This window comes from Ammospiza nelsoni, chromosome 3 (assembly GCF_027579445.1).
Source record: "Ammospiza nelsoni isolate bAmmNel1 chromosome 3, bAmmNel1.pri, whole genome shotgun sequence".
Taxonomy (NCBI): Eukaryota; Metazoa; Chordata; class Aves; order Passeriformes; family Passerellidae; genus Ammospiza; species Ammospiza nelsoni.
The window spans coordinates 13,831,625-13,858,301 of NC_080635.1; the positions used below are offsets into that span (position 1 = coordinate 13,831,625).

General features: G+C 48.5%; 2 protein-coding genes across 4 annotated transcripts in view; one reads left to right on the plus strand and one right to left on the minus strand.

Annotated features, from left to right (window-relative positions):
- Positions 1–991: 991 nt before the first annotated feature.
- On the minus strand, positions 992–13,064 carry LOC132070480 (serine/threonine-protein kinase pim-1-like). Its single transcript, XM_059467231.1, is given in 10 exon segments — positions 992–1,101; positions 1,388–1,544; positions 1,960–2,592; positions 2,879–3,055; positions 3,263–3,394; positions 3,397–3,628; positions 3,817–3,867; positions 3,960–4,482; positions 4,594–4,654; positions 12,989–13,064. Coding segments are annotated over 8 exon segments (1,335 nt in total). The 3' UTR covers positions 992–1,101; positions 1,388–1,544; positions 1,960–2,509.
- Positions 13,065–18,432: 5,368 nt separating this feature from the next.
- MAP4K3 (mitogen-activated protein kinase kinase kinase kinase 3) overlaps positions 18,433–26,677 on the plus strand; it is a 65,435-nt gene continuing 57,190 nt past the window's right edge. For all 3 annotated transcript variants that reach the window (XM_059467801.1, XM_059467802.1, XM_059467803.1), the window contains exons 1-2: positions 18,433–18,664; positions 26,544–26,601. In XM_059467801.1, the coding sequence (XP_059323784.1) occupies positions 18,554–18,664; positions 26,544–26,601 (169 nt within the window). In that variant the 5' untranslated portion in view covers positions 18,433–18,553. The remainder of the gene's footprint in view (positions 18,665–26,543; positions 26,602–26,677) is intronic.

Below are 26,677 nucleotides of genomic sequence, written 5' to 3' on the forward strand. Positions count from 1 at the left end.
GAGCAGGGCTGTCAGCTGTGAAACAAGTGTTGCCACAAGCAGCAGCTCCCCCAGGGCAGCAAATCAAGAGCTGGGAAGGAGCTGATCTGAAGGCCAAAGCTCCTTAGCTCCTTCCAAGAAGGCTGGAACAGCTCCTCATTCCTATGAGGTGCAATGCTGGACACCAGAGCTCTGTGTGAGCACTGGACACAAGTTGCTCCCACTGAGTGCTGGGATGGTTCCTGCAAGAGCTCTGGGCTCCTGTGTGTGCCGGACTCAATGAGGAGAGAAGGAGCCAAGTGCACTTCTCAAATTCCAAATGGCCAGGATCTCTCCCAGACCCAACCTGCCACTACCTACAATTCAGGCTGCCCTGGCAGTGCAAAATGCCTCCTACAAACTGAGAGCAGGAAACTGGTGTGGTGAGTTTTGTTTCCCATAGAAAAGGGCTGGTGTTCATGTTCAGGGGCTGCGCCCTGCCCAGCGGCCTGTGGCCCCGAGTGGCCTTCTGCCTGCTAAAATTCAGAATGGCGCAGGATTTCTCCCAGACCAATGCTGCCACCACCCAGAACTCAGGCTGCCCTTAGAGTGCCAAATGCCTCCTCTAAACTGGCATCAACACACTGGGGGATATGGTTATTTTAACAACGCAAAGGGCCAGCATTTGTATCCAGGGGCCTTTGGCACCGAGTGGGCTGCCACCTCCTCAAATTCCCAACAGCACAGGATGTCTCCCAGACCCCACATGCCACCACCTACAACTCGGGCTGCCCTGGCAGTGCCAAACGCCTCCTGCAAACTGACAGCAAGAAACTGGGGTGTGAGTTTTGTTTCCCATAGAAAAGGGCCAGCATTTGTGTCCAGGGGCCTGACACAGGAGCTGTAATTGAATTTTTTAGGTTATTTTATCCCCCCTGCAAAATGCTAATTATTGCTGAGAAAGAGCACAAAAGGATTACTCTGAAAGGAGGCAAAAGCTTAGAAAAAGATGAAAGAAACAATCCAATGATGACAACAACACAATGATTTATTTTGGACAGCAAATGAACACCCGCTGCCCTCCTGCCCTCCCAGACCAGCAGGCCGAGCATTGCTGTACCCATGGCATGAGGTGCTGGCAGCCTGGAAAGAGAAAACAGAGAACCATGGTCAGTCACAGAAGGCTCCTGTCCCCCCTCTCCCACCACAGCCTGTTCCCAGGCCAGGCTGCTGGCTGTGCTCAGAGCCCAAACTTCCCAACCCATTCTCTGTTTTTAGAGGAGAGCAGCGTGGCATTCCATGTTCCACACGCTCTGCTTCAGCGCAGTACGGCAACCTCCTCAGCTGCAAGAGTGGGATGATGCCCGTGTGCCCGCTGCTGTCTGCCCAGAGCCCTTCTGCCAGCCCAGCTGTGGAGCCGGGTACCCACATCTGGAGACCTCCTGCCAGGAGAGGAGCTGATCCTGCAGGACATCCTTGTCCTTCTTGAAGGGGATGCGCCCCACAGGGGCAACGCTGGCACTGGATGTGCTCCACAGACAGTTCAGCTGCTTCCCCGTCTGGTCTGGTCATTAGGTGCAATCTTCCTGGAAAAGAAAAAAAGAACAATTGTGTGACAATCAATTCAAAACAAGACCTGGAAACAAGAAAATCTGTCAAAGGTTATCACTGTATCACAGGCCTAGGAAGGTCTGACCACTCCATGTGAGAATTAAACCTCTTCATGGGTGGAGAAAAACCCCACCTTTCCCTCCCATAAACCCACCCCTTCCTCAAGGGCCTGCAAAGCAGACCAGCTGGGACATGGCTTCGGAACCTGTCCCCCTCTGCTGTCCCCCATCCACATGGATGGACGCTTTTGTCAGGCTGGCTGCCCCTACCCCAGGCTGGCTGTCAGAAGCTGTCAGCAAGGCCAGGAGCCAGTTCCCCTTCCACAACATCCAATCCCCTGTCCTGACAAAAAGCAGCTTGGGTTCCAGCAGAAAAATTAATATTCACTACCGCCACTGAGCAGGGAACCTCCAGCACATGGTCCAGCCAAGCCCTGCCATGCCTGGAAGCACGAGCATCCCCCATCCCTGCACCAGCTGGGGACTCATCTTGATTCCATCGGGGTGCAGAGCGTGTCCTCCAGGCAGGGGCCGCAGCCAAAGCCAATCGGCTCTGCCCTGCCAGCAGCCAGCTCCAGGATGGTGTTCCCAGCTCCACATCGCGCTCCAGAAGAACACGTCAGCTGTGTCTCAGCTTGTGGGGACATCACGATGCCATTGAGCTGCAGGGGGATGCTTCCCCTTTTCCAGTCTGTGGCAACTTCACTGCACGGCCACCAATTGTCCAACAGGACAGGGAGCACTGAGCTCCCTCCACACCTTGCCAGGGACCAGTGGAAGCATCTCCTAGGCTGGACTCTCTCCTCTGTGCCACAGCCACAGGGAAATGCTCTGGGGTTTTCATCCAGGGCCACGAGACACATGCAGCTGGTACTTGCTGGATCCTACTGTGCAGAGGGATGGATCTCTGCTGTCTCCTGGGCCACTTGGGGGTCCTGTAGTTAAGAATGCTCAAAAAGGTCTTCCAAGGATGGTCTGTCTGTGGGATCCATGGATAAACACCACCTGATGAGGTGCTGGCACTCTGCAGAGACAAACCAGAAACCGCTGGTCAGTGGGACAAGGCTCCTGTCCATGCTCTCCTGGATTCAGTGGTGCCCAGGCCACACTAGGAGGGCTCGGGGCTGCACTCAAAGCTTCCCATCAGTCCTCCCTTTCGGAAGAGAGCAGCACAGAGGCACACATGCCATGTCCTCCAGCTAAACCCAGGAGACCAACCACCTCACTAGCTGCAAGGGCAGGACGCTTATGTGCCAGCTGCCCTCTCCCAGTCCTGTTCCTCCTCCCATGCATTGAAGGCACATCCCCACCTTGAGACATCTGGGGCGGGAAGGAGAGCTGGCCCCAGATGATGTCCTCACTGGGGTGGAAAGGAAGGTGCCCGCAGACCAGCTCATACAGCAGGATGCCCAAGGACCAGATGGTGGCTGGCTGGCCATGGTAGCAGCCAAAGAGGATCCACTCCGGTGGGCTGTACTCTGGCATTCCTATGGGACATGGGTGCAGCTCATCAGGCCCATGCTGCTCCCTCCCTGCCAGCTCCCGTTCCACAACAGCCAGCCCCTGGCCCCGCCGAAAAGCAACTTGGCTGCAGCCGGCTGAAGGACGATTCCCCGTCTTTCCCTCCCTCTTCCTCCTCTGCCAGCAAAGGGGGGAACCTCTGCTGCCCGGCTCAGCCCTGGCTCTGAGCTCACCTGGCATCCGGGTGTAGAACGTGTCCTGGAGGATCGCGCCGCACCCGAAGTCGATGAGCTTCGCCTCGCCGGTGGCCAGGTGGACGAGGACGTTCTCGGCCTTGATGCAGGACGCGGCGGCTGCTGCAGTGAGTGCCGCCCCGCCTCCAGCACCGGGCCGAACAGCCCCCGCGCCACGGGCTCCGTCAGGAACCCCCGCTCGTGCAGGAAGTACCAGAGCTCCTGACACCGCTCCGGACGCTCCATGACCAGCGCGAAGCCCTCGGGCACCTCGAACCAGTCCAGGAGCCGCACGACGCCGCGGAAGCCAGGCCACGACACCATCCACAGCAGCGCCAGCTCCAGGGGCACAAGGGCGCCCTTGTGCTGCGGGGAGACCGCGATGCCGTCAGCGGGGCCGCTGCTGCGCCGCGCCCTCGGCACCCCCTGTCCGGCCCGGGACGCTGCGCGGTCCCCGCTCACCTCGCAGCGCCCCGGCTCCCACCGTGCCGGGCCTCGCCTCAGCCCCGCCCGGCACGCCCCGCCGGCTGCTCCCGCTGGCCCCGCTCACTCACCAGCCGCGCCCACTCCGAGATGCGCTTCCGGCACACTCGCTTGATGGCCCCCTGCGAGCAAAGGCGAGCGGCGCGCTGAGCTCGGAGCTCGCCGCCCACTCCTGTCTCCCGCCGCCCCCCTCCGACCCGGCCCCGTCTCTTACCGGGACGCCGTCGGCGAGCCGGGTCCTGGAGTAAACGCTGCCGCCGCCGCCGCTGCCCAGCAGCGGGCCCTCCCGGTACAGCTGCTCCAGGGGAGGCTTCTCCGCCCGAGCGGGCGGCACCGCGCTCTCGCCATTCTGACCGGGCCACACGAACGCCCCGGGCACCGGCGGCTCGGGGCCGGCGGCCGAACTGACGGGCGGCGGAGCTCGGACCGGGAAAGCTCCGGGGCCAGCTCCCAGGGGGACGGGGCGGGAGCCGGGCGGCCGCGGGGCGGCTGCGGGCGGAGCTGCGGGAGGGGCTTCGTTCGGGGCCCGGGCCGGGCCAGAGCCCGCACCAGGCGGAGCCAGAGGACGGTGCTGCCCCAGCACAGCCAGAGGGAGGAATTCTTCCCCAGACTCGTGCAGAGGCGCCACGGCCAGTCCGGGCGGAGCCTGGCGGAGGCGAGAGCGCGGCGGGCCGGGCAGTGCCGCGCAGGGGCCAGAGCCACGCACGGGCGCCTTGCGGGACGCGGCATGAGCCGGGCTGGGAAAGGCGGAACACGGACGGGACGGGACGAGACGGGACGGGACGGGAGTGGAGGGATTGTCAGACGGAGAAGGGGACGGAGAGCGAGCGAAAAGTCAAGCGGAAAACCGATCGAGAGAAGCGCTGCTGCTGCTGCGGAGCCGCCGGAACTCGCGGCCGCTCCGTCCCGCTGAACGAAAGAAAGAAAGAAACAAATAAAAACCCAAAGCAATTCCTATGGGAGAAGTAACCAGAGGTCCTGACAGCGGTATTCCAGCACCTCACCACCCTCACAATGAAGAGGTTTTTTTCTGAATATCTAGTTTAAACCTACTCTTTTGGTTCATTTTAAAGGCAGTGCTACTGCATATGCAGGTTTCCTTTCTTCAGCTGAGGGCGAGAACGGAACTGAAGGCTACATGAGCTCCCTGTACCATTGTCCTCTTACCATCATTTATGCAGAGAGCAGGCAGAGAAACAAGTGGTTGTAGTGAAAAAATTTGGTTTTTCCAACAGCAATGTGAGCTGTCCGTTATGCACACGCAGAACTAAGTGTTCATTGCAACTTGTAAATATCCTGCTCTACCAAGGGTCTGCAATTGGATCTGCAATTCTGGGAAGGACACGAAGAGGTTTTGCTGTAATCCCCTCTGCCTGTGACTGCAAACGGATCGTGTCTTTTCCCATCCCGGTTCAGGTGGCAGGGGAATAAACTACCTCAAGGTACCAAAGGAAAATTACTTGAAACATTTGGCTACAGTGCTGGATGATGTTCTGAGGAGAAAGATGGATGATATATTGATATAACGGGAATATGGCACCTACACACGCCCCTTAAAAAACGCAGCTGGAGCACCAATGGAACTTGGCAATTTCAGGTTTTTCTTCTAAATCTTTCCTCAGTTCCATGATGGGGCACAAAATATTTTTTTCGTGATATTCCATAACGTTGTGATTGCTTACTTTTTATATACAAAAAGGTAGAACAGCTGTGGCAAAATAAGTATCCTCAAAAAAAGTGTTCTCTAATTAAGATTTTCTGAAATATTGAAAATGTAAAAACACTATCATAGTACTTTCTTCTAATATTGAAGATCTTCCCCAGCAGAGCACAGTTATGTACAGATAGTACAATAAGTTCTCCATCGTCACGCTGGGAAGGTTTTACACAGAAACCCCAAAACAGCTTTCACACCACAAGAGACAGGAACTGTGTCTCTGATAAGGTTTTCTTGAGCTATGATAAAAATAATTTAAGCAAACATCTTCATTACCTGTGGTAAGTAATTTCTGTGAGAAAAACTATCATTACTGTTACTTTAGTCATGATCCTATTTTCACTAGAGTCCTGTTCACATTAAGTCAAATTAACAACATTCATTTCCTGTGCATTACCCCATAGGCTGTATGTCATGATTATGTTTTGTATGGATTTCTAATAGAAGCTTTTGGGGGAAATGCAATAATATATAGGCAAATCTGGTGTTAATGAATGTATTTTGATAGTTAAAATTGCTTTTATTTTTGGAGCCCCACCATGGAGGAGCAAAAAGAGTGGCAAAAATGCATCTGCCTCACCCACCTCGCTGGGCAGCTGAGCAAAGCAGCTGATTCAAAGTACAGACTCTCAGACTGAGGGTGCATCTGTCAACTCTTGCACAAAGACACAAAGGGAGAAATGGTGTCCTTTCCTTGAAATTCCCAGGAAGGCCAAGAGAAGCGCTATAAATGGGCTTCTAACACTCAACCCACAAACACAGATGCTAAAGGAACTACTGCAAACTTGCACCTGTACTTAAGAGGATAAATCAATGTAATTTTTTTTATCAGACACCACCATGAATTGGAAAAAAAACTTAAACCACTATTTAATTTTAAGCAAAATCTTTTTTTTTATTTTATTGGCTTGTTTGTATCAAAAGCAGTTATTTCCAAATCAAATTCACGTAAAATTCAGCATGTAAATAGGCTGAAGTTGTCATTGGTTAAGACTCATCGCTGAAAGATGAGGGCTCTGAATGTCATTTTAACAGCTTTGTGGGGGAACAAATAAAATGGTGAGGTATGTGATCCCATTTTGTGTCTTTCAGTTTTCATGGGGTTAATTAACTTAAGGTTATCTTGAGTGTGGCTTTACGCTCATCCTAGACCATAATGGTAAACTTGTAAATATCACAAAAATACATATAATGAGAGGTTTTTTTTCTGTCTAATGAGACCACACACGAGGCAAACCCAGATAAAACGTTGCTTGTAACTTAAATGTACTACATGAGCTCATAAAGCTCGGTGTTGAACTGTTGATGTTTTGCAGTAAGAATACTTTAAGTGAAGAGACATTTCTCCTAAAGGTGGAATTTCTTTTCCTTCATGAGCTGGGTTTAAGGAAATAATTTTATTACCTCATTCTGGACCTTAAAGCCTGTGTCTAGGTGAGTCCTATATTGGAAATTCACAAAATTCAGACAAAAGCAAGGTGTTTTTCCCATGTGCATGGATGATGAAGTATGTGGGGGGTTTTTTGCTATGTTGCAATATTTATTTTTTTATAGGAATGGTAAGAAATATTATTTCCTATTAATAACAATATGTGTAACTTGATTTCTTACTTTAGAGATGTGATTTGCTTTGGTGTCAAGGATCATGAGAGTTACTTTAATGTCAAGCTTTTCTAATATGCAACAAATACTTGGTGTCTCTATCACTGGTCAGAAGCTGTTATTTTCGTATGTTTTGAGAAGAACTGTAGGTTATTTGTCCTTCCTCTTGTGGATAAAATTGTTGTGTTGCGAGTGTTGATCCAAGAAGCATCTCTAGTTCTGGAAAGGCGGGCAGAGAATCCCATTGGGGTTTAGGTGAGAAGGGACTGCTGGAGATTTTTCATCCTGTCATCTGGGAGTGAGGCTGACTCCAAAGCTACATCAGGTTGCTCAGGGCCTTGTCCAGTCAGTTTTGAGCACCCAGAGGGATGCAGGACCTTTAATCTTGCCCTTTCCCTTGCTGGTTACACTCAGGCCAGTACAGCCTAGCGTGTGACCGGCCTTCCTCATCACAAGGGTGCAGTGTAGCACCATTGTCAAGAGAACTGACAGTTCCCAGGATGCAGAAGCTCCTGGGAAGTACATCAGAGACTGGCTTTGGCAGATGCCAAGTGATTTGGGCTGTAGACAGATCCTTGGAAGGAGAAAAAGGGGATGAAGAGAAATTAACATGGAGTTCCTAGGCATTTGTCAGTGTGTATCTGAACATCTGTGCTAAGTGCTCTGAAGATTAGCTCTTCATTTTGCATTTTGCTTGCAAAGATGTACTAAATGCAGCAATTAATTTGCAACCATGCAGCCCACTGTTAGGAATCATACTCTCATAGCACTAATAACAGGGAACCTGCAAGCTAAACCACACTCAATGCATTTTTCACTTCCCAGTCTGCATTGGGTTTGTGGCTTTATAGTGCTGTTTGTGAGAATAAGTACAGGAACGTGAACCTGGCTGTATAACCCAGAGAAGAGCTGGCAGGCAGTTTTGCAAGGTGAGCAGGGGCACAGCTGCTGCTGGTTTCTCAGGGTGTCACAGGTAAAGACCTGCCTTTATTCTGCAGCATTGCCATTGCCTTCAGAAAGCTTTGGCTCTGTGACTTTGAATGTTCTATTGGGAAGAAGCTGAAGATCACAAAAGACATACAGCTCCTACTGCATATTGTCCAGGAAATGGAGAATTAAGTGTCACCTTTCACATGCTTGGGGTTTTGTGTAAATGCCATGATGGTCTGTAACATTCATCATCTTCAGGTTTGCTTTATTCCAAAGATTCTCTGCTTCTATGGTCTGATCCTATGCAGGCTGGGGAAGTCTGAATGCTTTACTTGTCCCGTGGAGGTTGTTGTGGCTTGTCTTGCAAGCTGTGGAAGTGGCAGTGCAAGGTAACAAGAAATGAGCTTGTTGCATGGGCTACACTCACAAATATTCTTTACAAGGCATGGTAACAACAGAAAGGAGAAAGAGGGAAGGATGACCTAGGCAAGCTTAAAGCATGGCCAGGAAAATAAAGCAATAATCTTTCTTGGCTGAGGTCTACAGAGGTCTTCCTTGCAGATTTACTAGCAGGCTTTCACCAACCCCCATTGGCAGGAAGGATCTCAGACCAGAAAACAGCAGTCTGCATTTTCCTTTCTGTTCCTGTATTTTGGAATATCCAGCTCACCACCTGATCTGCTTTTAGGTGTTTCCTTTCAGCCCTCACTCTGTCATTTTGCCTCAGAGTTGAGCCAAACTAATAGTGGGCTGCTTCAATTGGGCACTTCAAACCATCTGCTCCTTTATTTCATTTCTTGGCTGAAGAGGAGCCCCTTCTGTAGGACTGGTCTTCAGTAAGTGTTGATCAATCTCACCCAGTGCAGGAATGTGATGGCAGTATGGTGAAGGTGAGGCAGCCCCACAGAATGGCAGGAGAATCTTATGTCAGTTTGCACTTATCATCCTTTCCTTGGCCCATCCTTTTCTGATCTTATTTACTCTGTTGGGCCATCCTAAGCAAAATATTTCCTTGTGAAGTTGGAGGTGAGGAAGGGAATTCATCACCATGAATAGCTGGTACCACCAGTAAGACTGTTCAATCCACTTGTCATGAACTGAGCCAGGCTACTCTTCTTTTCATTCCCCTCTTTCAAAGCCAAGTGTAATCCTTCCTCATATACTAGGAAGAGTGGATTGCAAAAAATGGTCAATTTTCCCATTTTCTGAGTTTGAAAGCCATTAAGAATCAGTGGAACAGGGAAAGGACAGACCTTTTAAAGTTTCCAAAGGAAAAGCTCGCTTCAGAATTGCCTTTTCAACCTGAGAAGTTTTTTCTGCCGTGGGAAGGGTTTTAATTTGCAGGGAGGCTCAAGCAACCCAAAAATGGGTTTTTTTGATCCATCTTCCATGCATCATATTGCCTTTGATCCGTGGAAGAATACCAAGGCTGGAAAAGCTGGATCCATATTCCTTGCTAAACTAATGTAAAGAACTCCTTAGGTTAGAAATGTTGGGGAGTTAGGTTAGAGCCCATTTATGCCATTTAGGAAGTTATGAAGTTGGTGAGTTTAAATTCCATTTGGAGATTCAGGCTACTGAGTAGAGCCATGATGCTTAATATGCTTAGGTGTTTTATTATTTGCAGCTGGCATCTGAAGTGTCAGTGAGGTTGAGTTCTGCACAGACAGAACAGGCTGAACACCTAACCTTCATAATGTAAATCCTGATACACTTGAAAAGCAGTATGGCAGTGATCCAGCGAAACCCTGCTGATTGGAACAAATCATGTGCCATTTGTTAGCTCACCTCACTTTCTTTGGGTGTCTTAAGCTACTGCTTTTCTCTCTTTCATTTTAAGGAGAGGTGGAAGATGCCTAAAAGTCTTTAAATTCTTTGTATTGTAAAATAGTGTTATGTGATAGGAGTCCCAAAGTCCTTGTTTAGTCAAAGCCTCTTGGTATTGAGAGGAGATTCTTTGGTAAAGAAAGACTTTGCCAAAAGGTTTGTCAAGCATTGGAGCAGGCTGCTCAGGGAAGTGGTTGGGTCACCAGCCCTGGGGTGTTTAAAAGATGTGTAGATGTGGCACATAAGAACATGTTTTAGTGGTGGACTTGACAGTGTTAGATTAATGGTTGGGCTGGATGGTCTTAATGATTTTTTTCCAACCAAAATGATTCCATGAAACTGCAAAACCAAATGTGGTAATATTAAAGGTAAATGTATTTTCACCTTCAGCAATATTTTTAGAAGCACATCTAGCCTGATGTAGTTTCCTGCTCTTTTTGAGAGCTGGATGTATGTTTTCCCATGTGTTTTGCAGCATTACTTTAAAGCTTATTTCTGGTGAGTTTGAGATGTGGTTATTGAGATCTCCTGGAGTGGAAAATAAACTATTTTCTGTGTTATTTTTTGCAGCACTTGCATGTGTCTACTGGGTATACTTTAGCTTTTTCATGTGAAGAGACTTCTAGCAAAAAGAATGTTTTTCCTCACTTGGTAATGTTACTCCAAGGGCACAGTGTGGAAGACAGAAAACTTGCCAAGTGGATGAACAACTAAGAATTATGTCTACCTCCAAAGAAACACTTGGAAAAATTCTACCAAAAAGAGAGAGCTCTTAGCAGTTCTTTCAGTCTATACAAAAGGTATTTGTGGGGTAGGAGGGGGGGTGGTCTAATTCAAGGCTTTCCTATTGCTGTTGGTCTGACAGTGAAGTATTTTAATAGAAAATTACTGCAAATTGCTTTCAGATGCTACATTGGATAAGCATTTGCAACTTGGCAAGCTGAGATGGACTCATGCACTGTGTTCCTCTGCTATGATTAGGATGGAGATACAATTCGTAGTGGTTTTGGGGCTTGGGCTGTTTGGGTTTTTGTTGCTTTCTTTTGTTTGTTTTTTCCCTTGATTCTGGCAAGGTGCTTTGGGTGGGTAAGTGAAGAGACTTTAAAGGCTAATTGTATTTCAGGAGACTAAAACTTCCTGTTGTTGAGATCTACTTCTGGACCTCCCAAGCTGCATTCTATGGTTGTGATCCCTGCTGCATTGCCTGATGCTGCAGGAGTTTTGCTCTCATGTCTGTCACTGCCTTTCCAGCAGTCACAGGCTCCTGGAAGATGTCCCCTCTGCCTTCTTCTCACCAAACTACACAAGACCAGCCCTCTCTCCTCAGAGGCACTGTGTTCCAGGTCTGTCACAATTTTTGTAGTCTCAGCTGGCTCCTCTACTCTTTTGCCACATCCCTTCTGAACTGGAGGACCTGATGTTGGAGATGAATCCTGGAGAGGCCTCACCAGCTCTGGACAGAGTGGGTAGAAATCACTCTTCTGGCTGTGCTAGACATGTGGCTGTTAGTGCAGCCTGTTTATCTCATCTGTGATGGGAACATATTTCTGGTTAATGGTCAGCCTGTTATCTGCTGAAACCCCAAGTCCTTCTCAGAAGGGCTGTTGAGCAGATTGAATCTTCCAGCCTGGCTGAATGCACAGAGTTGTGTCACCCCTTGTGCAGAGCTCTGCTCCTCCCCTCCTTGGACACCACAGGGTGCTACTTCTCATGTTGACTGAGGCCCCTCTGGGCAGCCATTTGTTAGGTGGCCACCCTCCCAGTTTAATATCACCCGTGGCTGTTCGTGCTCTTCACCCAAAGTAGAACCAAGATAAAACTTCATGTTGATCTGAATCTATAAACCCCCTGGAGGGAGTATTTCTGTCTTGATCTGAGTAGGACAAGACAACCTCATAAACAGGAATGAGATGACTCCAACAGGACCTACCTGTTTGCTGAAAGATATTGCTCAGTGGTAAAGCCAAGCACAGAAGTCCAGGGAAGGCTGACCACAAAGCTCTGCTTAGTGCTGTTGCTGGTTTCTCCTACCATTGCTTCCAGGCATCTTGATTGTTCCCAGATCAGTTAACTGATCTGTTGGGTTTTAGTCTGCTTTATATGGTAGTGCTTCCTAGCCTCATTTGGCAGTGACTTTTTCTGCTGTCATCTAATAACCATCTAATTGATGGTTATTGCATTAAGGCAATACTTTAGTGTTCCACCACCCTTGCCTCTCACCTCCCCTTCTTTCTTCTCCCACCCCTTTGTCCTTCAACCAACCTTTCTCTCACATCTCCCTTCTTTTCTTCCCAGTCCTATGCTCACAGTGATCTGTACCTGACCCTTTCCCTCTGCCATTCCCTTTCGTGTTCACCTTGTACCATCCACCCTTACTGCACAATGGACTTCTCTGTTCCATCAACAGAGCCTGCTCCATTCCTGACAGAGCTCATGCCCTCTGCAGGGCAGCCCAGGGCACCTTCCAGGAGCCTGTCCTGCTCTTTCCCTGTGTTCCATAGGTGTGAAACACTGCTCCAGCAATGAATGTGTGGCTGCTGTGCATCATGGGCAACACTGGTGCTTGTGTGATGGGGGGGGGGAGGATTGTAACCTTGGGTGAATTCTGACAGAATCTCCTCCCCTCGTGTTCAGTGAAATGTTTGGCATTTCTCAATGAGCCAGGGCTGAACCTCAAGGATTTTGGTCCTATTATCAGCTTCACATGAGGATTTGCTTGCTCTGAGAGACATCCTGTCCTGGGTAATGAAAAAAGGAGTGGAGTCTCTACCACTGTTGTCTCATTTTGAGACAATTTATGGAGTGGAGACTCCAAACTAAGTTGCCTCCTGGCAGTTTTTAACCTCTCTCCCTTCTACCAATAAGACAAGTGCAAAGAGATATGAAATGAAAAAATAACAATTTACTAAAAGAAAACAGCAATAACCACAAGATACAAAGGTAAATGGTTCAGCCTCAACCCACAAATGCAGAAAAGGTATTTCCAGTTTGTCCCCAAATAAGGGATGGCACTGTTCCCACTCTGGGCCATATGGCAAACGAGTCTCTGTAGTTTAAAAACTCCCTCCTCCAGACAAACAAATAATAGGGAATGGGGGAAAAACAACCTGGAAAAACTCCTTTTGTCTGAAAGAAGTCAATGTTGCTGAGGTCTCACACTCCCTCACCTCTCTGCTTCTGAGGGAAGAGCCCCTGAACTTCCAGGGACTTTATGCTGGAAACCACATCCTCCAGCTGTGACATGGTGGTATTAAACACTAAACACTGAAGTTCTTCCCTCCCTATTCCTTTTTTCTTCTAACCATACCAACTGTTTGATTCCATACCACCCACAGCATGGCAGGGGCAGGGTTTTCAGCTCAAAAAGTCTCACTTAGGACTGATGTTTATAGGATCACAAGGTGATTTGCTTTAGTTTGGCAAATTTCCATCCTGGCCACAATCCAGGTTGGCAGTTAATGGAATTTTCTGAAGCCCACCAAAAATTGTACCACTCCACTTGGGCAACAACTCAGATAAGTGATATCCCAAGTCTGTAAGGGGATGACTGATTATCCTGCTCTCACTCCCTACCTTGGTCAGGCAGTAGATGTTCCTAGTACAGTCAGTGCAGCTCCACCTTTGCCATCAAGAGCTCCTGGTGTGGTCCATGGGATACTGTCCAACATATTACACAAAGTCTAATGGGAGTTCTTGAGATCTTAGAGTGGCCTAGAGGAGCAGGAGAAGAAACACCACAGTCAGGAAGAGCAGACATGCCACATGCTGGATGAGGTTTTGCTTCAAAAGAAGCTGTTGGCTGCCGGAACACACCTGCAAAGAACAGCTGCAGACAAGAAATCCAGCCATGATCCTTATCCAGTCTGTTTCTACCAAACCCAAGAAATTAAGAGTGGGCAGACAAGCAGGAGGAAGTGGAGGAACATCTAGAAATAGCCATGAGGGCAGCTGCCGTGCCAGGCTGACCTGCAGTAGGAGTGATCCCACACCTATGAGTGAGTACCTGTAAGTAGAAGCTGCTGCTGCAGCAATGCTCCTACAAACCAGCAGTTTTGTAGTTATGCTATGAACTTCCCACTATCATATGAACCACATAATCATACTGCTTCAGCCATATGACCTTCAGGATGTGGGCACAGCATGGTTTTGTGCAGTGATACACTCCTTGTTCTCTATTTCCTTATAGAGTCCAAATCTAAAATAGTTTGGATGGAAAGAAATGCTCCAGTTTCTAAATTCTGTGGAGTTTCCATGCAGACGGGTTCTGCCATAATTATTTTTAGCATGGGGCTTCTGCTGTCAGTTTCTGACATAGCTCCTGCTGGACCCTTCCCAGGGAAATCAGGATGTGGGGCTTCAAGCTGTTACCCTGGATCCACCAGCAGCAATGGCCAGTGCACAGATGGCCAGCAGCACTCATAAAACATAACCTATTACATGGGAGCTGGATTTCTTCCATTCCCCTTGTCCTTTCCAAAAGGATACTGCTTCTCTCTGAAAGACACAAACCAGTATTTTCCAGAAATGTAAAAACATGGGGAAATGCTTACTACTGGGCTTCTGGGCAAAAATGATCAGTGTGTTTCCTCTCACACTATACTTATGCCCCTCTTGGTAAAGAAAAACCTTCCTAGAAAAGGCTTGTGCTGCAGCAGGAGAAACAAGGCTCTGGCTAATGCAAAATCATGTGCAGGAGCTCTGCCTGCTGGGAACTGGCTATTGCTAACTTCCCTCCAGCAGCCCGTGCTGGCCACTGGCAGTGCTGGCTGAAACGTGAACTTGCAGCAGAGAGAGGAGGCAGGGATCAGGCTGGACCTCATGCAGGCTTTATTTTCACAAGAGGGGAAGCAGGGCAGAATAAGAAAAAAAGAAGGGAAAAGTGATGCAGGGGTCTGGCTGGATTCCAGCTGCCACACGCTGCACCACCAGCTGGTATCCCCGAAGGGCCACCATCTGGCAAATGCCACAGAGATGTCACCTACCTTGCCCCTGCAGCCATTGCTGCCCTGGGGCGCCATTTACCTCAAAAAAGCCATTTTTGCCCTCCATGTTCTTGGCAGAACAAATGCTAGCGTGAGCTCTCACTGCTGGCACCTTGCTCCTTAAATTGACACCATGGAGGTGGCTTCTTTAAAAGGCTCTTAAAAGGCTGTGCAGTCACTTCACACATGAAGCAGGTACTCAGTGCAAAGGGTGCCATCCTGCAGGGTGCCCCTCCTGGAGCAAGGGTGCTGGGTGCTTTGGGAGTGGAGCTGAGCTTGCTCAGATGAATTGGAAACAACCAGCAAAAGGCATTTGGGAGCAGATGGGAGTGGACAAGGAATGCTGCAAGGAAAAGGTACTGAGGAGATGCTGTCTGAGGTCAGGAAGGGCTGGGGGTCAGACACTGCTCTGGGAACTGTTATAACAGGAAGAGAGCATAGAAGAAGCCAAATATTCTGACTGTTGGCATCATGCTGGAAAGATTTATTGTCTTTTTTTTATGAAGTACAACATAAAAGTCTCATGTTTGAGGAGAGGGGGGAAATTACCAGGCTGTACTGTTGCTTTTTTACAGTCTTAGAGTCATCCCTGAAAGTGTGAGGCTTAGCTCTTCCCTCCGGATATCAGGAGTGACTGCAACAGGGTTATATTAGTATAGGACTTGTATACATCCATCTTCCCCCTTCCCTTCCCTTCCCTTCCCTTCCCTTCCCTTCCCTTCCCTTCCCTTCCCTTCCCTTCCCTTCCCTTCCCTTCCCTTCCCTTCCCTTCCCTTCCCTTCCCTTCCCTTCCCTTCCCTTCCCTTCCCTTCCCTTCCCTTCCCTTCCCTTCCCTTCCCTTCCCTTCCCTTCCCTTCCCTTCCCTTCCCTCCTCTACATTGATTCTTTCCTACACTTTTTTAACCCATCTGCCCTGGCACTAACTAAAATGCAGCTCTTCTCCTGACCAAGACAACCTTCAGCATTCCAGAAATAACTTTCTAGCCTCAATGTCTGATCCCACCTGGCTCAAACAGGACCCTTTAAGGACACCTTCCCTTTCACAGCAGCTCCAGTCCCATAAACAAAAGGGACAGGCAGGCCAGTGGCCGCTTTCCCTCTGCAGCACCATCAGATGCAGTGCCTTGCCCTTTAGTCTGGCATGGAAAGATGCCAGAGAGTTGAAAAGAGGCTTTCAGCTGTGACAAATTGCGTTGGTGTCACCTGGCTGGAGCCAGGTGGAGTCTGCCAATGCATGCTGGTGAAAGAACCAGAGCTCCCACTAGAAGCAGTGGCCAGGACCTGGGGCTGTAGAGCACAAACCAGCATTTCAGATCAAAGCAGGAGCAGCAGCAGCAGGATGGATGGATTGTGAGCACAGCTGGAAACAACAAGGCATCCAGCCGTGTATTTTCTGTGGCTGTGGGGTGCCATGCCACTGAGTGCAGCTGGGGTCCCCAAAGGCACCAAAACTCCTCAAGCTCTGGGCAGTGACTGATAATGTCCAATACCTAAATGCAGTTCTGTTGAGTTCATTTGACTTTCCTCAAAGCTATTGAAGAGGAGCCCAGCCTGCCTCTCTGCAGCATATGGCTTGACTATCCTACCACAGCCACATCCAAGGAATAGGAGGAAAAAGAGAAAGCAGGAGAAGTCTTCCCAAAGCGTGGGAAAGCAAATGACGCCTGATACTAATTTGATCTGACCTGTTTCCAAAGGCAGTGGAGGACACACCTCTCAGCTCCATCTGTCTCTTTTACTGAAGAGAAGGGACACAGACACTCCCAGAGAAACCTGTGGGTGTTTTTACAAGAGCAGAGAAGAACAGGCAGCTGCCATGGATAGAAAGCAGGATTTAAGAGGGAAAATAATCCTGCTTTCTTCATTCATAACCATTTCTACCAAAGCAGAACTTGGCAAGAACATAATATGGGAATAACTATAAGCCAGTTCCTCTCTAATGGGATAAAAATGAAGACTGAGAGTCAAGAGCAGAAGGGTGACAAGGTTATCGGCTTTCCCCAGCAGGATATCTGTCAGCCTTTCTGGATGGAGCTCAAATTCCCTGGTATTTCCTTCTGTAACTCGGTCAGAGCTCCTGCTACTTCTGAACTTGTCACAGAGCCCAGTCCCCTTGGACTGCCTCTCAGAGCATCTGTGGCAGCCCTGCACAGCTAATCTGTGCCTATCCTGGTGCTTCCGCTGCAGAAAGCAGCAAAGTATGCCGCAAAAACCTCGGTGATGCACCAGGAAAAATTACTGACCCCTGAATCTGAATCTGGCAGGTTTGAGACCATTTTGCTTGTGAGAGCAAAGGTCATAAAACCAAGCCAAGGACAGTAATGCATGGCCCAGGGTGGTTGGAAGGACAAACACAGCGACAGACAATATGCAATTTCACAGGCATCCCCTGCCAGAGCTCAAGCTCCTCTCTTCACAGTTTTGTTTCCGCTCTGATAATCACACATGGAAATGAGGCCAATCCCAGGCCCCTGTCCCAATCCTTTTCAGCAGAGAGGGAAGACCCCACACCAGTGTCTTTGGCAAGGCAGCAGGGGCAGTGAGCAGATGGTGTATCCTATTGTCCAATCTTCCCCCTCATCCCTCTCTGTTTATTTCACCCATCAGTCACTGGCAGCAGAAGCGCGGTGGGAAAAGCTGTGCCTGATTCACTGGCACAGAGCCCAGGAGGTGCCCTAGCACCCACTCACCACACAACTTCAGGGGCTGCACATCTGAGGACAAGGGTTCCCACAGCTGTCTGGTGCTTGTTCTCCACACAGAGGGGGTCGGGAGCGCAGACAGGGATGGAGGCAAGCACCCACATGCCTCCTCCGTGCTGGAAATCTGTGTGCAAGAGTGAAAATCTTACAGTGGCATCACTACTTTGAGAGGAGAGGGGGCCCATGCTGTATCCCATGGGGACATGCACAGTGCTCCAAAAAGTCACAAAACCAGAGGAAGCCATCCCATGGACGAGAGGAAGATGTTGCCCAGACTGAGGGCATGGGATGGGTGTCCAAGAGCCTGTGGCAGGGACCGGCACGTGCACAGATGTAGGGATATCTGTAACGTGTGCCTCCCATATTCCACTGGGGAAAAGCGGATACCTCCCAAAAGCCAGCAAGGGCCTCTGGATCTCCCGCAGGATCCACCTGGGCAGGAGGATGGGACAACGCTGGGATTTCAATGGTGTGCGCTAGGACAAGGAGCGCTGGGTTCCCTCACACCCAGCTGCGGGCAAATGCCCTGTCCCAAGCTGGGAGATGGATACCAGGGAACAGGGAGGGCGGTCCCTGGTGCACGGGGTCAGCACCGCGGTGTCGTTATGCTCCGGGGCAGGGGGGTTGGTGAATTTGCGAGTCCTCAGCTGCACCCGCGGGCTCCCGCCCCATGAGCGCGGCTGCGGGGGGGGGCGGCGGCGGCGGCACGCTCGGGCTCCGCCTTAGCGGGAGGGCGCGCTGGGTTGCTGAGGCGGGGCGCGGGCGGTCCCGGGCCCGCGGTGCCGCTCCCCGTTGCGGGCGGGCCCGCGGCTCCGTGACGGGACCGGCTCCGCCACAGCCCGAGCCGGCCGCGCGCACGCGCAGGACGCGTCGCCCCGAGAAGGAGGGGGGGGCGGGCGCTGCCCCGCGCCTGCGCGGTGCGGCGGAGGGCGCCATGTTGGCGGGGCGGGCTTCGCGGTGGCGGTGAGCGCTCGGGGCCGCCGCGTTCGCTCCCCGTCTCCGCCCGGGGCCCGGGGGGTCGCGGCCGAGCGGGGCCTCCCCTGGCACCATGAGCGGCGGCGGAGGCGGGCGGGTGTGCGACCTGTCGCGGCGCAACCCCCAGGAGGACTTCGAGCTCATCCAGCGCATCGGTAGCGGCACCTACGGCGAGGTTTACAAGGTGGGCGCTGCACCGCGACCCGGCGGGGTAGTCGCCTGTGTCCCCCTCTCCGCTGTCAGGCACTCCGGTCCTCCAAAATCTGGGAGGACTTCCGTCGGCCGCCGGCGTGCCCTGGCCCTCCCGAGGGCAGCGAGGCCGCCCCGCTCCGGCGGGGTCTGCGCCGCCGCACCGGCACGGCCCCGGGGGGCGCCCGGCCCTGCCGCCCCCGCCCCGCCGCGTCCCCCGGCGGCAGAGCCGGGCGAGGGGGCGACCCGCGGGACCGGCCCCGTCCCGGCTTCCGGCGGCCGTGGAGCCGCCCCGGCGGCCGGCTGTGGCCGCTGCTGCTGGGTGCCGGCTCGGGCGGCTCTGTCACGGGCGGAGCTGGGGTCGGGTCTCCTCCAGGGCGAGCCGGGGGCTGTAGGGATGTGGGCAGCTTACTAGCTCCGTTCCAGCCCAGATGTCATCGTATTAGTCCCGGTCTCTGCTCCCGTCGCCGTCTTGTGTGGGAATGCCGGTGTATTGTGTTTGTGTCGGTGGGAGACGGGAGTGTGACTCTGCGGAGGGCGAACTGTTGTCGTTTGGATGAGAGTCTTTCAGCAAACGTAGGAGAATCAAAGCTAAAGCAGCTAAACATAATTTGGGTTGTTTTTTCTTTTTTTTTTGGAGGGGCTCTATGATGCATTTTGTAGTTTTTCTCTGCTCTGCCAGTGTATGTTGTTATTTGTGGCTGTTGGGATGTGGCAAGCTCTCCCTGGGATAGGATGACACTGGTTGTAACCTGCTCTTGGAGCAGAAGGGAGAGCTGAAGTTTGTCGTGTGCAGCCTGGTGGAAGCATTGTTTGAGCTGTGTACTTTCCAAGCATCTTCTTGGCCTGTTTTTGTCATCATAGGGTTTGTGTGAGGAAACTTGCTTTGGGAGGCAGGACTGTAGGGAAACATGCAGAGCCATTCCACAGTTTGAGTGCGCAGAACTGGTGCTAATGCTGCCTTTCACTTTATGTGAGTGTGCCTAGAAGGAAGTCTTGTTGGAGTTGGGCTGATTTTGGTTTAATCTCATCTCTTAAATGTCATGGAAGTTTCAGGACCTAAATCCTCTTGTTACTGCACTCTTGGTGTGCTAACTCCCTGCTTTATTAATTGTTTAATTGAAAGGGTGTTTTGTGTTGTTTGCTCCACCTTGCTTGCTTTCTTTGAGTATTTGTGTAATGTGCTGACCTTTTACTTGTCCAGGTCTGCTTGCCGTATGCTCTGGGTTTTTGTTTTTCTGCAAACTGTTCTATGTTGTGTGTGTATCTTTCTGCTGCAGTTTTTAGCTGGGATATTGACCCTGATACCTTATCAATTGAATTTTTTTCAATGTTCTGTATGTGACTGAAGGATGTGAATTCACCAACTCATCTGTCTTTTTGGTTTCATTTTAAGGACATTACCTTCAACCACAGAGTTTGGAATATTTACATATGCAATACCACTGTGCATGTGAAACCTGTTAAAGATTTGTGAAGGTTTCCTTGATGTTTATCACACTTAGATTGCAGTAACCTTCAGTTTGGCACTGCTTGTGACTTTCTTGTTCGAGGCACAGAGTGGATTTGTTGATGCTTACAGTGTGCCTGTACCAGCTGAGATAGACAGTGATACAGCAGGACCAGGATGCACTAGGCTGGTATTATAATTATTTCTTCTAGATGAGAAGTGTTTTCTGATTAGATTGTGGACCCTGTAGGGAAGATGAGAGGTGCTTGGCTCTTGTGTGGGTTATTGCCTATTTCATTCTGAGCCAAGGTCTTGCCCAAGGTGTCTTCAAAGTGAAGCATAAAAGTAGCCCAAAAACAACAATGAAAGCTAGTTACTTGTGGCAAGTAGTAATATTGTCTGAAGTGTCATCCACATGTGAGCTTACTAATGCCTTATCTTCTGTTTGTGAGTGGTTTCATAAAGCTCCTTTCTTTTGCCTTCACCTTTCACCTGTAGGTGAACTTTGAGGTGGATGAAATAATTGTGTGGAGCTGAAATTAGCTGTGTGCCAGCAGTGCTCATCAGTGGTGGGGTTTCAGCAGTGCTTGGGCAGCTCCAAGCTGTAATTTGTGGTTTTGCCCCCTTAGCAGAGAGAGCCACGTAGGAAAGTGTTTCTGCTGTTAGCAAGCAGGGATTATTACCTTAATAAGCTGACAGTCTTGTTATGTTGAGTCTTGGTAACTGCTGACTTTCTGCAACCTTATTTCCTGGCAAAACATTCAGGAGCTGAATGCAGAGCAGAGTGACATCTCTTACTCTGTTCTAGTTGAGCTGAGCTATGGCAGGCCATGGATTAAATGTTTGCTTTTTAGGAAAAAAATATATATATTAAAGAGAGGCTTGGTTGCTGTTGTGGAGTTTATTGAATTTGACCTGAGAGCTGATGGTGGGGACTGAACTGCAAGGGTTGGAAGGAAAGGAGGATGTGGTCAGATGGATACAATCTTGCTGCTGTGATTCCTGCTCTCTAGGCTGGTATCTGGAAAGGGGCATGCCAGTGCAGTGTCAGTGCAGATTTTTGGCTCAAGCCAATATTTTACAGTTGTCTGCACTCCCACCGAAATTCAGCTTTCAGAAGGGCCTTGGAGCAAATCATAATGGATTCATTGCAAGAAAGGTAATGGATAGCATGTCCTGCCATTGGCTCTCTATCAAATGTTCACAGTCAACAGTAATGTGTATATTCTAGCTAGCACCAGTGCAAATTTGTTGTAAGAGATGATGTGTATGGGAATTGCTTAGTTCTTCATGTATTCCTTGTGTGGGTCGTTTCTGGTTTTTGTATTTCTATATTTAACTTTTGCAAAGAGTTTAGTTGTATACAGTGGTCAGCAAAGTGTAAGAGAAGAATTAGGGTTTATTGATTGTGAATCAGAGATAATGTCCTGTCCTGCTCAGTTTCAGGAAATATTCCTAAAGTGAGATGAGGTAGTTGCTTAATTTTGTTTGCTCTGCATTTATCCATCTCACATTTAGGAAGACTGTTCTGTCTCTTGCTATGAAATTGGCATTCCAACAATCTCTAGTCCCAGATACTCTGTAAGTTGTGCCTTTATTTTAATGTTTGGATCACAAAAGCTTTCCCAGGGTTTTCTGACAGAGACTGTGTTGTTAGGTTTCCTGTTTGTCCCTATCCCTGTATGTTTTATTTTGGTAGTAACTGCACAGAGATTGGAAGTATTTTTCTGAGATGATCGTAGGTCCATTTTGTTCATGTCATTCATTTATATCACAACATATATTTTTAAAAAAAAAATCATCACTTTGGTTTAATAAAGGCTGAACTTCATTTGTCATCTCACACGTCATTTGTCTAGTGCAGGTGAACCCTTCCAAAGATTTTCAGCACCTTACTACAAAAAAGGCCCTTATTTTGCTGAATTTTGGACAGTTGTGATAATTAGTGAGATTATTGTTCCTGCAGAGGTTGTATGTTATACTGTGTTTGTCTTCTTTCAGTTCTTCTTGGCATTTATGGCTCCAGCCAGATAATAAATGAAGACAGCACAACTCATTGGGGTGCACATTGTTTGAGGTCTCATTTTTCAAGAAGGAAAGCCTGGTTTTTGTTCACCAGCCCTTGGGCAGGGAGGTTGGTTTTGGTGAGGGAAGTCGTGTATCCACCAGCTTAACTCCCTCATGCTGAAAAATTCAGGTTCTGTGGGTATCTCTGGGGAGCAGCTGGTGACTGTTACTGCTTTCTGCTGCCGTCCATATTTTGGGGTTTCTGGTTGCTGATGGAGCTTCTGTGTGTTGCTGGAGGAGAACGTCCAGGTCAGATGAACCTGAATTTTGATGAACTTCAAATTTTTGGTGTCCTCTTCTCTACATGTGTGTGCCCTTGCTCTTCTTTCTCGGGGTGATCCACTAGGGCATAAATTCTGCTTCAGTTTGCTGCTTCTGAAATGTTGAAACGATGCTTTTTGATAGGCATTTTGGTCTTCCATTCTTCCTGATTGACATTACAGCTCTTGAAAGCTTCTTCACTTTGTTAGGAATAAATGTCTGTGTTTTGACATCTTTCTGTTCAGCTTTAATTGGTGTTTGAAGCTTGTCAGGTAGGCAGAGAAGGAGGTGGATGTTTTGCCATTCTGTTTTTACTGCACTGAATAAGTGCTATGGGGCTTCATTTCTGGGACTGTGGTTTCCTTAACCAGTAATCTGTGCCTTGCACAGAGGTTTTTGTTTAGCATCAGCTTTATCAAAGCATTGCTGTCTAAAATTGTCACTCTGTTGGGTTGTGGTATTACACTTTCTACCAGAATGTGGAAGCTAATTATTTTTAGCTGGGGGAGGTGTGAGGGTTTGAGAGAGGCTGAAGAGAAGGGCTCTAAGGGCTGGGGAGTTGCTTGGGTACATTTTCCTGTAGAGTAGAGCTAATCAGGCTCAGGAAGCCTCTGTGCAGTGGGACCAGTTTTCCCATGGAGTAGGAACCTGTTTAGAAATCATTTTGTTCAATAGTTCACACAGGAAGTGGTCAAAACCAGAAGCCTCTGTCTTAGACTTTTGCTTTTTCGGCTTTGTTGCAGCATTATATGCTTTACATTATCAGTTTCCATTTGAAGGATAATCAAAGCCTGACAGTTTTTAGCTTTTTTTCCTAGTTGGTGGTGATTTTTTATATAAAATTTTTTTCTGATATCCTGCTGTTGTTAGAGAGTACACTAGTAATTATTTCCTGTTTAATTAGGTAGTGCTCCTTCAGCTTGACCTAGCAGTTGAAACTCCTGCTCAGATGGCAGTCTAGATCTCTGGAAGATCTTTCAGCTGCTGATAGAATTATAGTTTCTATAGAACAGACATTCTATAAATGCTGTATACATTTGGTAATCTATAGTTTTCTAGAGCAGACATTCTGTAAATGCTGTATACATTTGGTAAAGTGTCTGCATGTAGATGAAGACATTCTAGGCCTATCTTTGCCTCTGGAAAAAATTTCCATTGACACAGTGAAATGTGCAATTGAAGGATGCTGCTCATGGAAATGGGTGGTGCTGTAAACCCCAGCATCAGAAAGGCTGGGAATTAGAGCAGGTAAGAGTGTGAGTGGTAACAAAAAATGAGCCAGGGTTTTCTTACCTGAGCCTCTTAAAAATTTTAGTTTCATTTTCAGCTCAGAAATACTTGTTTGAAATCATTCTTCACCCTCTCTACTGCTTACTGATTTTTCCAGTCTCAAAATCCATAAGGAACTGGCAATTTCAGTGGGATTTTCCTAAATAAAAGTCTAAGACAGTGTCCTCCACATTCTGAGGTGCTGTGTGGTACATACTTAGGCACCCCCAAATTCAGGGTCACCGCCAGCTCCAACAGGTGGTGAAAAGCATACGGTGCTTCAGTCATTCTCAGTCTCTCATTCAAGTGAGCTTGGAGGAGGAATTGCTTCACAGCTGATTATTTGAAAGGTGTTTGGGATCTAGTAAAACCTGTCAGGGGTATCTTATTCCCATCCCTGGCCTTTACAAGAAGCTCTTGTGTCACTACAATCAGAATAATCTTTTTATTACTCAGATTAACAAAGACAATTCATATTCCTGCTGTTGATAACACCATCAATGCTGATAACCCAAATGGAACAAGATGCAAAATTATAACTTATACAGGTTCTCAACTTGGAGTCATGTTTTTTAATCTATGCCCTTAAGCACAGGGCAGCCTGCTGTTGCTGAAGGTGTTGGTGGCCTGCATTAAATCAGATTTTCTTCCTCCTTTCTTGCTTTCATAAGCCCAGGAAAACTTTCTGTCCCAGTGTCTCCATAGGGACCTATGGAGCCATAGTCAGTGACACAAACTCCTGACAGCTGGACATAGTATTGTCAAAAATAAATAAAACAAAAAAATCATGAGCAGGGGTTCTGAGGCCTGTGAAGTGTTTTCATCCTGGCTTGTGCAGAGTGTGTAACTTCAGGATATTCTCAATTGTATCCACTACAGTTGTATCTCATTGATCATACTGTTAGTACAAATTTGCCCTAAAACAAGTCTGTAAGTGTTAACAAGCCCCCCTGATGATCACTGGTCAGCTTTGTTAAAGCTTCAGTAACTTTTCTTGTTTGTCTTGGAGGTTAAAAAATGCTGATGTTTGATTAATGAACATTTTGCTTCTGTTTGTTTCTTGCTGTGAACAGAGTATGTTAGGAAAAGAAGTAAGGAGTAAAAATCCTAGCTCATGCTTCAGTGGTGGCACTTTCTCATGTGTTGCCTTTATTCTCTGGTACAGATGAAAGGAACTCATGTTTTTGCTGTTCTGAATGTCTATGCATCTTTTCCACCATTGAGGGTTGGGGCTATTGCTGCCATTGGTGGGGTGGATAAATACTGACTTACAGGGAAGGCTGCCAGAGAAAATTTATTTGTTAACTGGTTTTTTCCACAGTCAATCAGGTTGGGACTACTCCTTGAATTTCATAGGATTCCCACTGGTCTCAGAATCTCTCTGCCTGCAAATGATTTGCAAATGCCAGGGCTCCCAGCATTGCAACAATGTTGCCCTGCCAAAGAATAGTGAGAAGCTTGAGATAGCTGTCCAAGGAGTGAGCTGAGTAAATCTCTAAACACAGAAATACCCTCTGCAGTTATTTCCAGACTTGATTCTGGTTTACTTTTTATAGTCTTAGGGATATTTTCCCCTCCACTTTTGCTTCCACAACTAGGTCCCAAGCTGCCATGTAACAAACCTTGCACATACTTGGTGAGTCCATAAAGGCTCTGAGTCCTGACTTCCTGAAGTGACTTAAATGAGACATTTAGCAGCTTACAAGGTGGATCCCTGGCTCCATGTGTTAGGTTCTGTAATTCTGGCCTTTGCAAAAGCAGGCTCTGAGCCCTGATTGCCTGGGCACTCTGTACTCCTACAGGTAGCAAGCCTCCCCTGGGGAGAGAAGAGGCTGTAGCTGGGCATCCTTTGGGAGCTGCTGCTGCTGCTGCTTTAGTGATGGGAAGCAGCTTTGCTGCCTTCTCTCCATGGCTGGGTGCAGGGGCATAAAAATGCTCTGAAAGCCCTGGGCAAATTGCTTCTTGGCTTTCAGTTAAAGTCCAATGGTACAGTTGTAGAAGAGAAATAGTTTTTATAGTAATTTATGTTGCTTCTTAACGGCTTTTCAAAAATGTACTGTCCTTGGTTGCTCAGTAGAACCAAGGCCTTAGCAGGACAGAGCTGTGTTGGTCAGAGCATGGTGCTGATGGCATCAGGTTTGTGGGTCTGATCCCCCTATGGACCATTCACTTAGGAGCTGGACTTGATCCTTGTGGATTCCTTCCAGTTCAGAACATTCCATGTGTGAAAATGCAGTGAAGCTCCTGAGTCATTGCTGCTGCAGTTGGCTGCTGTGTGTCTAAAGGGAATGTTTTGAGGGGAATGCTCCCTAACTCCTTCATTGCTGCCTTGCTTTGTTCAACCCTCTGCAGCCAGGGGAGGCTGTTGTTTTTGGGGAAGAAGGTTCAAGGGGTCTTGCACATAGCAAAATGAAGAAGAAGCGTTGCATTGCTCATCTGGGAGTCTTGCAAGTGGTCCCACACGCTGCAGAGCACAGGCCTTGGTGTGCCCTGGATCCCTTGGCTGCTGAGACCCACGGTGTTACAGCTGCTTTTCAGACTCTCAGTGGTTGGTTTGTTTATGGGTTTTCACACCTAAGCACTGCATGGTTGAGAGCTTGCATAATTCAAGTGTTGTGTGGCATTGTAGTTTCCTGAGCAGACTTAAAGCTTCAGCTCTCAGTATAAATCAGCTGTTTAGTGTTCTCCAACAAGTGGTTCCACTGTGTTAAACCCTTGTGTGCCTCAGTTGCTCTTTGACTACTGCTGTCAGAGAACATCAAGTCAGGAATGCAGAGGTGGGTGCTGCATTCTGATCTCTAAATACTCCTTTTTTGTTTTTTTATAGGCTAGAAATGTCAACACGGGTGAGCTTGCAGCAATTAAAGTAATAAAACTAGAACCAGGTAAGTGGTTTCTTAACTTAAGTAGGACACAGAACCTAAATATTTTTGAAGTTAAGATGACAATTGTACAAAATCA